This window comes from Sphaeramia orbicularis, chromosome 18 (assembly GCF_902148855.1).
Source record: "Sphaeramia orbicularis chromosome 18, fSphaOr1.1, whole genome shotgun sequence".
Classification (NCBI taxonomy): domain Eukaryota; kingdom Metazoa; phylum Chordata; class Actinopteri; order Kurtiformes; family Apogonidae; genus Sphaeramia; species Sphaeramia orbicularis.
The window spans coordinates 43337542-43350841 of NC_043974.1; the positions used below are offsets into that span (position 1 = coordinate 43337542).

At 32.5% G+C, this 13300-nt stretch overlaps 1 protein-coding gene across 1 annotated transcript; it reads left to right on the plus strand.

Annotated features, from left to right (window-relative positions):
• Positions 1 to 1230: 1230 nt before the first annotated feature.
• Positions 1231 to 12817, plus strand: LOC115439063 (claudin-15-like). Its single transcript, XM_030162959.1, has 5 exons — positions 1231 to 1559; positions 6718 to 6882; positions 9735 to 9816; positions 10110 to 10217; positions 12491 to 12817. Exons 1-5 carry the CDS (start codon positions 1343 to 1345, stop codon positions 12585 to 12587), a joined length of 669 nt encoding a protein of 222 aa, XP_030018819.1. The 5' UTR covers positions 1231 to 1342; the 3' UTR covers positions 12588 to 12817.
• The last annotated feature ends 483 nt before the right edge of the window (positions 12818 to 13300 follow it).

Below are 13300 nucleotides of genomic sequence, written 5' to 3' on the forward strand. Positions count from 1 at the left end.
ATTTAGTTCATTTCTGTTCATTATATTCTATACTTTCATTTATATTCATCATCTTCATCATGTTGTTCATTTATATCCATTATCTTCATCATTTTGTTCATTTATATTTTTTATTTTCATTATTTTATTCATTTATATTAATTTTCTTAATTATTTTGTTCATTTATATTCATTGTTTTCATAATTTTGTTCATTTATATTCATTATCTTCATTATATTTTCATTTCTATTCATAATATTCTTTATTTTGTTAATTTGTATTCATTATCTTTATTATGTTGTTCATTTATATTCATTACGTTCATCATTTTGTTCATTTTTACTTGTCTTCTTCATATCATTCATTTATGGATTAAACTTTTTTTTTTAACTTTTGACATTTTTGGAATTAATTTGGATTTTTGTCATTTTTACTTATTTTCTTCATTATTTTCTTCATATTTTTCATGTCTTTATTATTTTATTCATTAGTATTTGCAAAATATGGAAGATAATATAATAATAAATACTGATCATTCACTGAGAAAAGTTTAAATATAGATGAATATTCACCTGTAAGTCACCACAAAAATAGTTCAATGGTTTTAATGGTTAAAACTGATGTTAACGTTTTAACTTAACACTTTTTTAAAGGGTGAATAAACAAAATAAAGTCATGATCCGCTTAACTCCGAGGTAACTGCAGTGTTTTAGAGATGATTTTTAAAGGAAATAACAGTAAAATACGTTGTAATTTTTGTCTTAATCTACGTCTTTACTTGAGTTTCATAGTTTGATCAGTGACAGTGGGTGGAGACATTTGGTTTATGTTCAGTTAATGATAGATTTTGCTGATAAAGTTACATTTTCGTGATGTAATAACCTTTGAATTTACTATTTTACTCTGAACATCTGCATCAAAATACCTGATTTTCACTGAAAAAATGCAAAAACCAGAGGATGCTGTTACGATAACTGCAGATAAATGACTTAGTAAAGGTTGGATGTAGAGAACAGTTTCCATTTGGAGGTGAGTGTGAGACCAGTGGAAGGTGTTTAAGGGTTAAATAAATGTGTCTAATAAACATCCAGGAGCGAGCGGTGACCATTGGACCCTGAGTTGATAAACACCTGTTCAGTTTCAGGGTGTAAAACCAAGAAAAAAACGGTAGAAGAAGAAGGCAGAGGGGAGGGATTGGACCCGTATAAATCATTATCCATATCTGTAGCGGCGGACACAACTCACAAACCCTCCGACCGCTCCATCACATGCACCCGCTCCGTTGATTACCCATAATCCTTCATCTATAACCCATAATCAGAACCATAGGGATCTGGACGCGGGTGGGACCGGACCGGGCTCATGGATCCAATCGTGGAAGTGGTAGCGCTGGTTCTGGGCTTCCTCGGGTGGGTGATGGTGGGCATCGCCCTCCCCAACCGCTACTGGAGGACCTCCACCGTGGACGGGAACGTCATCACCACCTCCACCATCTACGAGAACCTGTGGATGTCGTGCGCCACCGACTCCACCGGCGTCCACAACTGTAGGGAGTTCCCATCGCTGCTGGCGCTGAGCGGTACGAACACCACCCACACCCACAGGAGAGTTAGGGTCCGGGCTGGGGAAAAAACACCACCCACACCCACAGGAGAGTTAGGGTCCGGGCTGGGGAAAAAACACCACCCACACCCACAGGAGAGTTAGGGTCCGGGCTGGGGAAAAAACACCACCCACACCCACAGGAGAGTTAGGGTCCGGGCTGGGGAAAAAACACCACCCACACCCACAGGAGAGTTAGGGTCCGGGCTGGGGAAAAAACACCACCCACACCCACAGGAGAGTTAGGGTCCGGGCTGGGGAAAAAACACCACCCACACCCACAGGAGAGTTAGGGTCCGGGCTGGGGAAAAAACACCACCCACACCCACAGGAGAGTTAGGGTCCGGGCTGGGGAAAAAACACCACCCACAACCACAGGAGAGTTAGGGTCCAGGCTGGGGAAAAAACACCACCCACACCCACAGGAGAGTTAGGGTCCGGGCTGGGGAAAAAACACCACCCACACCCACAGGAGAGTTAGGGTCCGGGCTGGGGAAAAAACACCACCCACACCCACAGGAGAGTTAGGGTCCGGGCTGGGGAAAAAAACACCACCCACAACCACAGGAGAGTTAGGGTCCGGGCTGGGGAAAAAACACCACCCACAACCACAGGAGAGTTAGGGTCCGGGCTGGGGAAAAAAAGGTCTAGATTTTTCAGTATGTTGTGTTTATTTTATACACACTTTTATTTTCACTGCTAAATGGATTTTAAATGTTTCTGTGACATTAAAGATCTATTCTATTCTGTTCTGTTCTGTTCTGTTCGATTCTATTCCATTCGGTTCTATTCTATATTTTTCTATTCTATTCTATTCTATTCTATTCCGTTCCATTCTGTTCTGTTGTATTCTATTCCACTCGGTTCTATTCTATATTTTTCTATTCTATTCTATTCTATTCTATTCTATTCTATTCTATTCTATTCTATTCGTTTCTATTCATTTCTATTCGGTTCTGTTCGGTTCTATTCTATATTTTTCTATTCTATTCTATTCGGTTGTATTCTATATTTTTCTATTCTATTCTATTCTATTCTGTTCTGTTCTATTCTATTCCACTCGGTTCTATTCTATATTTTTCTATTCAATTCTATTCGGTTCTATTCGGTTCTATTCGGTTCTGTTCTATATTTTTCTATTCTATTCTATTCGGTTCTGTTCTGTTTGGTTCTATTCTATTCTATTCTATTCAAACTCACTTTAGTTCAGGTTCCACATATAGAATAAAAACACAATAACTTATAATTAAAGTCAAATCCAAATATTTCTTTATGTTTTACAGTGGAAAACAGAACAGTTCCATGATCCAAGTGTTCCTTTAGCTCCAGGTCAGAGGAGCCCAGACCCCATCAGAGCCGAAAACCTCCAGAATGTTCATGTTATTGGATCATTAAACTAAGACTAACCCTGTCCATGGATGATTTCACTACACTTTAAAATAATGACGTTCTAATCATTATGGTTCAGGTATCAGACCAGTGTAATAATAATAGAATAACTTATAAATAATGTCAACTACAAATGTTTTACTATATTTTAGAGCGAAAAAAGTGAAATTACACCATGAAAATATTTATATCTACAAACTATTCTTTAAAAAATGTGAATTACATGAACAACGTGAAATTTATTAAGAAAAAATAACCGTAATTTTAATAATATTCTGTCTCAGTTTATCATTTCCACATGTACATTATAACGTACAGATGACAGTGGATCTACAAACACACAAAGCATTTAATAACAGGCAGAAAATTCATAAAATTACACGGATTTTCTGAAGAAATTTCAGGTTCTTCATATTTGTTGTTGTTTTTTATTCAAATTTTTTGATGTAAACTGTGATATAAGTGGATCAGACCAGTAACGTAATAACATAATAATCTATAATGACAACTATAAACTGTTCTAATATAAACATTTACCTTTACAAACAAACCTTTCACAAAAAAATTAATTGTATGAACAAATATGAACATGAAATGCCTTAACATCATTTTGTTGAAGTGTCTGAAATTTTTTTTTCTTGTTTATTTTGTTCATATTTGTACTTTTTTTTTGTCGTTTTTGTTTTCAAACATGGACAAAAAAAAAGAGACAAATTTAAACAAAATGAACAGAAATAAACAAAAATGACAAAATTTACAAATATGAACAAAATAAACAAGAACAAGACAAAAATTTCAGAAACTTCAACAAAATGATGTTAAATTCCACTTTAAAGCATTCCATGTTCATATTTATTCATATAATTTAATTTTTTTGTAAAAGGCTAGTTTGTAAATGTAAATATTTACATGAGAACAGTTTATAGTTGTCATTATTTCTATGTTATTCTGTTATTATTTCATTTTAGATCATGTTGGTCTGAATACGTGATCAAAAATATAAAATAAACAAACAAAAACAACCATATCATCACTTTTTGACCCTTCAGGAGCTCCGTACATGTCAGTTACATTATATTTAATTTATTTTACACATATAGAATCATAAATATAAATTAAAAGTTATGTTAAATATGGATCATCTCTGTTTCAAGAACCAAAAAATTACAAATTAAAACATGTGCAGTGAAACTTTATGGTGTTGTAAAATAGTCATTGAGTTCAGTTGTGTTACAGTTAATATTTACTAGAAATTAATAGAAGATCATTAGTGTGTGAAGTCCTTTAATTATTTACACATCTCATCATTCTGAGTGTATTTTACATTCGGTTAATTCCTTTTTGAATATGTATTATATGTCTTATGTTTAAATGTTTTGTTTGTTCATTTATTTTTCTTCTTTTTTGACATACACATTCGAAATAAATACATCAATCAATCAATCAATGATCCTTTTGAATTAAAAAATAAATTTGTATAAGCTTTAAAAATATGACACATGTAAGTCACATATAATTATGAGTAGATTTAAGGCTGTAGAATATTCATTATAATATATTTAATGCAACCTAAATGTTAAAAAAGGGAGGAAATCAGATGAAAAATATTAAATATTTGTTAAAATGTGAGTTGGATAAATTAAATTTAACCTTTTTTTTAAACTACATTTGATTGAATTATTTTACTGCATTTTAATTATTTTTTAAGAAATGTATTGAACATATTAAATGTAATTTTGTCACCAGTTTATTTGTGATGAATCATGTTTTTCAGGTTTACATACATAGTAGAAAGAACTTTTTAACCCTCAGAAGACCATTAAACTTCAATATTATCTAAAAAAAAAAAAAAAAAAAAAAGCAATAAAATCTGCCGGAAATGGAAAATAATTGAAAGTTTACTCAGTATTTTCATATTGTTTTGAGTGAAATGGTTAAAAACATTGAACGAATAAATGATAAACTAATATTTATTGAAACTTAATCCTCTGTTATTAATTGAATGTTGTATTTATTGATTAAATAACTCACTCGTCTCAGTTTTTATAGTTGATGGAAAGTGTTGATGTTAATTCAACTTGAGTCAACTTTATTTTATTACCTGTGAACATTTATGATGATTTGAACTCAACCATAACCATAAAATCAACAGACGCCTGTTTGTGTCGTTGTCATTTACCGGCAGTTTTATGAGGTCACAGCGGCCTTGACCTTTGACCTTTGGCAGCCAAGGTCTAAACCCTTCACCCATGAGTCCAGGTGAAAATAAAAAGAAGTTCAGTCAAGTCATTCCTGAGACGGTGACAAAGATGGAAAACAGATGGAAAAACAAATGGAAAACAGACGGAAAATAGACAGATAAAAGATGACAAACAGGCGGAAAACAGACAAAAAACACATGACAGATGGAAAACAGACAACAAATGAAAAACAGATGGAAAACAGATGATAAACAGACAGAAAACAGACAACAAATGGAAAACAGACAGAAAACAGACGGAAAACAGACAAAAAACGGAAAACAGACAGAAAACAGACAACAAACGGAAAACAGACCGAAAACAGACGGAAAACAGACAAAAAACGGAAAACAGACAGAAAACAGACAACAAACGGAAAACAGACAGAAAACAGACGGAAAACAGACAAAAAACGGAAAACAGACAGAAAACAGACAACAAACGGAAAACAGACAGAAAACAGACGGAAAACAGACAAAAAACAGACATCAAATGGAAAACAGATAGAAAACAGACAAAAAACAGATGACAGATGGAAAACAGACAACAAATGAAAAACAGATGGAAAACAGGTGAAAAAAACAGACAAAAACTGTTGAAAAACAGATAAAAAACAGGCAAAAAATAGACAAAAAATAGGTGAGAACAGACAAAAAACAGGTGAAAAACAAACAAAAACAGGAAAAAAAAAAACTGAGAAAAAATGATGAAAACAGACAAAAAATGGGTGAAAAAGAAACAAAAAACAGCTAAAAAAAAAAAAAAAAAAAACAAGTGAAAACAGACAAAAAAACAGTTGAAAAACAAACAAAAACAGTTGAAAAACAAACAAAAAACAGGTGAAAAACAATAAACAGGTGAAAAACAGACAAAAAAACAGGTAAAAAAAACAGACAAAAACTGATGAAAAACAGAAAAAAAACAGGCAAAAAACAGACAAATAACAGGTGAGAACAGACAAAAAACAGGTGAAAAACAAACAAAAAACAGGTAAAAAAAAAAAAAACTGAGAAAAAATGATGAAAACAGACAAAAAATGGGTGAAAAAGAAACAAAAAACAGCTAAAAAAAAAAAACACAAAAAAAAACAAGTGAAAACAGACAAAAAAACAGTTGAAAAACAAACAAAAACAGTTGAAAAACAAACAAAAAACAGGTGAAAAACAATAAACAGGTGAAAAACAGACAAAAAAACAGGTAAAAAAAACAGACAAAAACTGATGAAAAACAGAAAAAAAAACAGGCAAAAAACAGACAAATAACAGGTGAGAACAGACAAAAAACAGGTGAAAAACAAACAAAAAACAGGTGAAAAACAGACTTTGTGTCTTTAATTGTGAAACTTAAGTGTTTTGATTGTGAAACGTGGACCCTTTAAGACTCCGACCCCTTCACTGACCCCCCCTGACGACCCCTTCACTGACCCCTGGCCCTTATCTCCTGACCCTGTGCGGCTGATATCATGCGTCTGCGGTGCGTTCAGGTGCGTTTTTCTCGCTGTTCCAGGTTACATCCAGGCGTCTCGTGCCCTGATGATCTGCTCCATCGTCCTGGGAACCTTCGGCCTGGTGGCGGCACTCATCGGGATCCAGTGTTCCAAGGCGGGCGGAGAAAACTACGTCCTCAAAGGGCGGATCGCAGGCACCGCCGGCGTCCTGTTCATCCTCCAAGGTTAGAACCACCCAAGGACACTCCCACAGACAGAGTCCTAAAACCAAGGGCAGAGTTTCCTTCGTGTTTACACTGAAAAGGATCCATTTATTAGACGTCGACGTCATCATCGTGTGTTTCAGACTTTGACCCCGTGTGTGTGATCATTAACCCTTTCATGCACGAATTATGAGAACCTTAATCCAATTTTTTCCCGGAGTGTTTTTATTCCTCTTTAGGCATGAAAAAAACAATGTGATTAAAAATTTTCTTCTGAAAAATAAATAAATTAATTAATTAATTAAATAAAAATAATTTTTAAAAAATGTAAAAATACATTTAAAAAAAGTAACAATGACAAAAAAATTCTTATGAACCTCTTTTTCATGAAGTTGCAAAAATATCCACTCAGCTGGACACCACACGTTTAATTTTTGACGCACAGAAACATGTATTTACTGATAAATTGTATGAAAACTATGGGGAGGGCTTGTGACTCTGGGGTTTATCCTCAGGAGAAATCTACATAATGTGACCAATTCATGTCAGAAAAGATATGTAGTGTCTTAAAACTTGAATAAAGATATGTGTTTAAAAAAAAAAACAACAACAATGAAAAGAACAACAAAATCCATGAACATACAAAAGAACAGCTGTAGAATAGCTGTCCACTGTAGTGACCACTGTGCATGAAAGGGTTAAAACCCAATATCAGAAATTGATATTAAAACAATGAAATAAAATCTGATGTTTTCTCACATTTTTACATATTCTAATACTAATTATTACTCTTTTCATGGAGATAATATGTAAAAAAAAAACAAAAAAACTTTTTTTTCTAACAAATAACAATTGATTTACACTGAAACATGTCACTGCAGATCAGGTTTATCAAGAACAGCAAAGTTACAGTAATGGTCTGAATTACAGTGTATGGGATGATGCATAAGCGTCCACTGTGTTGGCTGATATGGAACTAAAACAACAAAACCCATGAATATACAAAAGAACAGCTGGAGAACAACTGTCCACTGGAGTGACCACTGTGCATGAAAGGGTTAAAGTCATATTCACGCCTTTAATATTGAAGATGTTGAAAATATGGAATAATCTGTCTTAGAAATTCAATGTGTGTCCTTTATTAATATCGTTCCTAAAGGTTTTTGTTTATTTTTCCTGTTTCCATGTGAGTTTATTTAATGTTGACAGCCATAAAAGTCTGTTTTTCAGTCACTGATGAACATAAACTGTGGTTTTGTCGGCCCCTAGTGGTTGGTTTAAAGAATAGCAGGTCAGAATGAGGTTTACACCAGTGATGAAGATCCTTCATGTAAAATATCATCGTATTCATGAAGATTCTTTATGATTATAAAACAATCAGCAGTTCTGACTGAATTTAAAGCTGCAGTTTTTCATTGTTTTTCAGAAAATTTAGCAAATATTCATTCATTTCTTTTCAGTTTGTTATAATTTAAGTATCTGAGGAAACCAGACTTTTTACTTTTTCTCTTTTTATTTTATAGAAAATGAAAGGTTTGTAGTTTTTAGTTAATGTGTTTTTCCACCAGATTTCTTGACATAACATTCATATTTTTTTTCTCATGAATGTAAGAATTTTTCCAGTTCACGCCTTTAATATTGAGGATGTTGAGTTTTTTTTCTTGAAATATTAGATTAGATTAGATACTTTTAAAATGTTATTTTATTTTGACTGAATATTTCATCTGTGTTGCGTGCATTTTTAAAATTACTACGATTTCTTGATTTAACAAAATGAACAGAAATTAACAAAATAATCAAACCTCCTCAAAAATGAACCAAGTATTAACAAATGGAATAAAAAGGAACGTGAATGAGCAAAATAATGTTGAAAATATACCAAATATTTTTAAAAAAAAAGAGCAGAAATAAACATAAATGAACAAAATATGACCAGAATTATAAAAGACTAGCAAAAATAATCCAAGATATATGCAACAAAATCAACAGTGATGGAATACTTCACAAAACTGAACAAAATGAGCAACAAAATGAACATGAATGAGCAAAATAATGTTGAAAATATACAAAATATTAAGAAAAAACCAAAACAGCAGAAATAAACATAAATGAACAAAATATGACCAGAATTATAAAAGACTAGCAAAAATAAGTAAAGATATATGCAACAAAATCAACAAAGTGATGGAATACTTCACAAAACTGAACAAAATGAGCAACAAAATGAACCTGAATGAGCAAAATAATGTTGAAAATATACAAAATATTTAAAAACAAAACAAAACAAACAACAGCAGAAATAAACATAAATGATCAAAATATGACCAGAATTATAAAAGACTAGCAAAAATAAGTAAAGATATATGCAACAAAATCAACAAAGTGATGGAATACTTCACAAAACTGAACAAAATGAGCAACAAAATGAACATGAATGAACAAAATAATGTTGAAAATATACTATATATATATATAAAAAAAGAGCAGAAATAAACATAAATGAAGAAAATATGACCAGATTTATAAAAGACTAGCAAAAATAATCAAAAATATATGCAACAAAATCAACAAAGTGATGGAATACTTCACAAAACTGAACAAAATGAGCAACAAAATGAACCTGAATGAACAAAGCCTTATTTACATAAAAAAGGATCCATTTATTACACATCGACATCATCATCATCATGTGTTTCAGACTTGGACCCTGTGTGTGATTATTAAAGGAGTCACATGTAGGATTGTGGCCAAAACTGGTACTGCAGTCCCATTCCAAATACTGCAGAGCATGGTATCCCCTCCCCCATTTAGGATTACTTTGAACAGAATTCGTACATTCAGCTCCTTTAAAGATGGTTGTTTTCCACCCGTAGGTATTTGCACCATGGTGTCAGTGTCCTGGTACGCATTCAACATCACCCAGGACTTCTTCGACCCGTTCTTCATCGGAACCAAGTAAGACGTCCGACCGTGAATGCCACACGGTGGTTGAAAACATGATCCACAGTCTGTTTGTGTTTGAGGCCAAACTAACAAAATGAACATTAACAGGAAAAAATAATCTTATTAAATGAGCAAAAAAAAAAACAAAAAAAAAACAGTGCACCATGATCAACAAATTGAACAAAAGAGCAAAAACAAGCAAAATAATCGACAAAATTAGCATTTCTTTGTTACAATGGACCCAAATGCCCCTGAACGTCACACTCTGTGGTTCCCATCTGAGCCGTGGTGCGTTTGTGTTCCAGGTATGAAATCGGTGAAGGTCTGTACATCGGCTGGTGTTCGGCCGTTCTCGCCATCGCAGGAGGAGTCTGTCTGACCTGCTCCTGCACCTCAGGAACCCAAGAGAAGTAGTGAGTATGAACGCCAAGAAGTGAAACAGATGGAAAACAGATGAAAACAGATGAAAAACAGACAAAAACAAACTAAAAGTAGATGGAAAACAGACAAAAACAGATGAAAAACGGACAAAAAACAGAAGAAAAACAGACAAAAACAAACTAAAAGTAGATGGAAAACAGACAAAAACAGATGAAAAACATACAAAAAACAGAAGAAAAACAGACAAAAACAAACTAAAAGTAGATAGAAAACAGATGAAAACAGACAGAACAGATGAAAATGGACAAAAAAACACAAGACAAACAGACAAAAAACAAAGAACAGAAGATGAAACAGATGAAAAGAGACGAAAAGTAGATGAAAACAGACAGAACAGACGAAAACAGACAGAACAGATGAAAAACAGACAAAAAACAAACAAAACACATGAAAAACAGACAAAAAACACAAGACAAACGGCCGAAAAACAGACTAAACGTAGATGAAAAACAGAAGAGATGAAAAACGGACTAAAAACAGAAGACAAAAAGAGGAAAAACAGACAGAAAGCAGACAGCAAAAAAAAATCAGATACTTAATTTCAGTGCAAAAAGATTCGGTGCTAGAACTTCAATGGCTTTTATGATTCAAAATCAGATGAGACAGATTCACTGCCACAGGTTTTGTTTCCCACTAGTGGTTGGTTTAAGAACAGCAGGTCAGAAGGAGGTTTACACCAGAGATGAAGATCCTTCATTTATGTAAAATATTATTGTATTCATGAAGATTCTGTACGATTATAAGACGATCAGCAGTTCTGACTGAACTTAAAACTGCAGTTTTTCATGAAATTCAGCAAATATTTCTGAATTTTCTTTCAGTTTGTTATAATTTAAGTATCTGAGGAAACCAGACTTTTTACTTTTTCTCTTTTTATTTTACAGAAAATGAAAGGTTTGTAGTTTTTAATTCATGTGTTTTTCCACCAGATTTCTTGACATAACATTCATATTTTTTTTCTCATAAATGTAAGAATTTTTCCTGTTCACGTCTTTAATATTGAAGATGTTGAGTTTTTTTCTTGAAATATTAGATTAGATACTTTTAAAATGTTATTTTATTTTGACAGAATAGTTCATCTGTTTTATGGGCATTTTTTAAATTATTATTATTATTATTATTATTATTATTATTATTATTATTATTATTATTATTATTATTATTATTATTATTAGTTGATTTGACAAAATGAACAGAAATTAACAAAATAATCAAACCTCCTCAAAAATTAACCAAGTATTAACAAATGGAATAAAAAGGAACGCAAAATAATGTCTACCGTTTACAAAACATTTTTAAAAATGAGCAGAAATAAACAGAAATGAACAAAATATGAACAGAATCATTAAAGATTAGCAAAATAATCAATGATATATGCAACAAAATCAACAAAGTGATGGAATACTTCACAAAACTGAACAAAATGAGCAACAAAATGAACCTGAATGAGCAAAATAATGTTGAAAATATACAAAATAGTAACAAAATATTAAAAAACAAACAAACATTAGAACAGTACATTAGAAAAATTAGGAATAAAATGAACAAAAATGAGCAACAAAATGAACATGAATGCACAAAATAATGTCTAACATATACAAAATATTAACAAAATATTAAAAAAAAAAAAAACATTGGAAAGTACATTAGAACAGTACATTAGAATACATTAGAAAAATTAGGAATAAAATGAACAAGAACGGGTGACAAAATTAACTTGAATGAGCAAAAGAATGTTGAAAATATACAAAATATTAATAACATGTTAAAAAACAAATACATTAGAAATTACATTACATCAGTATATTAGAGTACATTCAAAAAATTGGCAATAAAATGAACAAAAATGAGCAGAATAACTGATTAAATCCAAAATAATCAACATGATTTAACATGGATGGTGACATTTATTGATATTAACTGATATGAACGGTTTAATTTACAGTCTGTTTAGTTTTAAAGTTGTTAATATACATGTTTTTATAGAAGCATAAATCATCTGAGTGTCTTTATTTGACTGTAACACGTCCTCATAGCTCACATTAAGGACAGTATTGATCTTGTTGATAAGATAAAGGCCTCAGAACCTGGTGTAGCAAATATGACACAAATGGTTTTAAAGGGTTAATGAGTTTTTACATTAAAACAACAGCGTTTCCTGAACACAACGTTTACTTTTGTCCTCTGTATGTGTGTGTTTTCAGTCGTTTTCATGTGTTATTGTATTTTTTTGTGTTTTTTTCAGTCCGTTGCCGTACCAGACCAGAGGAACCGTTTACTCCGGAGCGGCGCCGACCCGGAGCGTCGCCGCCAGCACCTACGGACGCAACGCTTACGTTTAAGGAAACGCAAAAAAAAAAAACCCCGAACCACTGACTGATGTGACGCGTTCATTCATTCACCGCTGACGTTGTAAAAGTTGTACAAAGCTGAAGTTCAACTGATTGAGTTTCATATTTATGCTTTTGGCCGATCGAGTCTTTTCTCATAAATCACATGTTGATCGACGTAAACACACGACAGACTGTGTGTTATTTTTGTACAGTTTTATAAATAGTTCATGACCCGTCGATGTTTTAACCATGACTTTATCTTTATTTGGTGCATTTTGTTGTTCTTTTTTTTTTTACGATTGCACACAATAAAATGTGTTCTGCTTCATATTCTGTGACTGGATTTGTTTGAGTTATCTGTGGAGTCGGAGCCCCGGTTCTATATGATGTGGGAATCATGCTTTCATTCGTTCGTTAATTCATTTGTTCATTATTTGTGGGTTCGTTTATTCATTTGTTCAATTCATTCGTTCATTTGTTCATTCATTCTTTCATTCATTCGTTCATTCATTTGTTCATTCGTTTGCTCGTTTATTCTTCCTTTCATTCATTTGTTCATTCATTCATGCATTCTTTCGTTCACACTTTCATTTGCTCATTAATTCATTTGTTCATTCATCCGTGCATTCATTCATCATTTGTTCGATTATTCATTTGTTTGTTCGTTTGTTCATAATTCATTTGTTTGTTCATTCATTCGTTTGTTCATTCATTCAATTGTT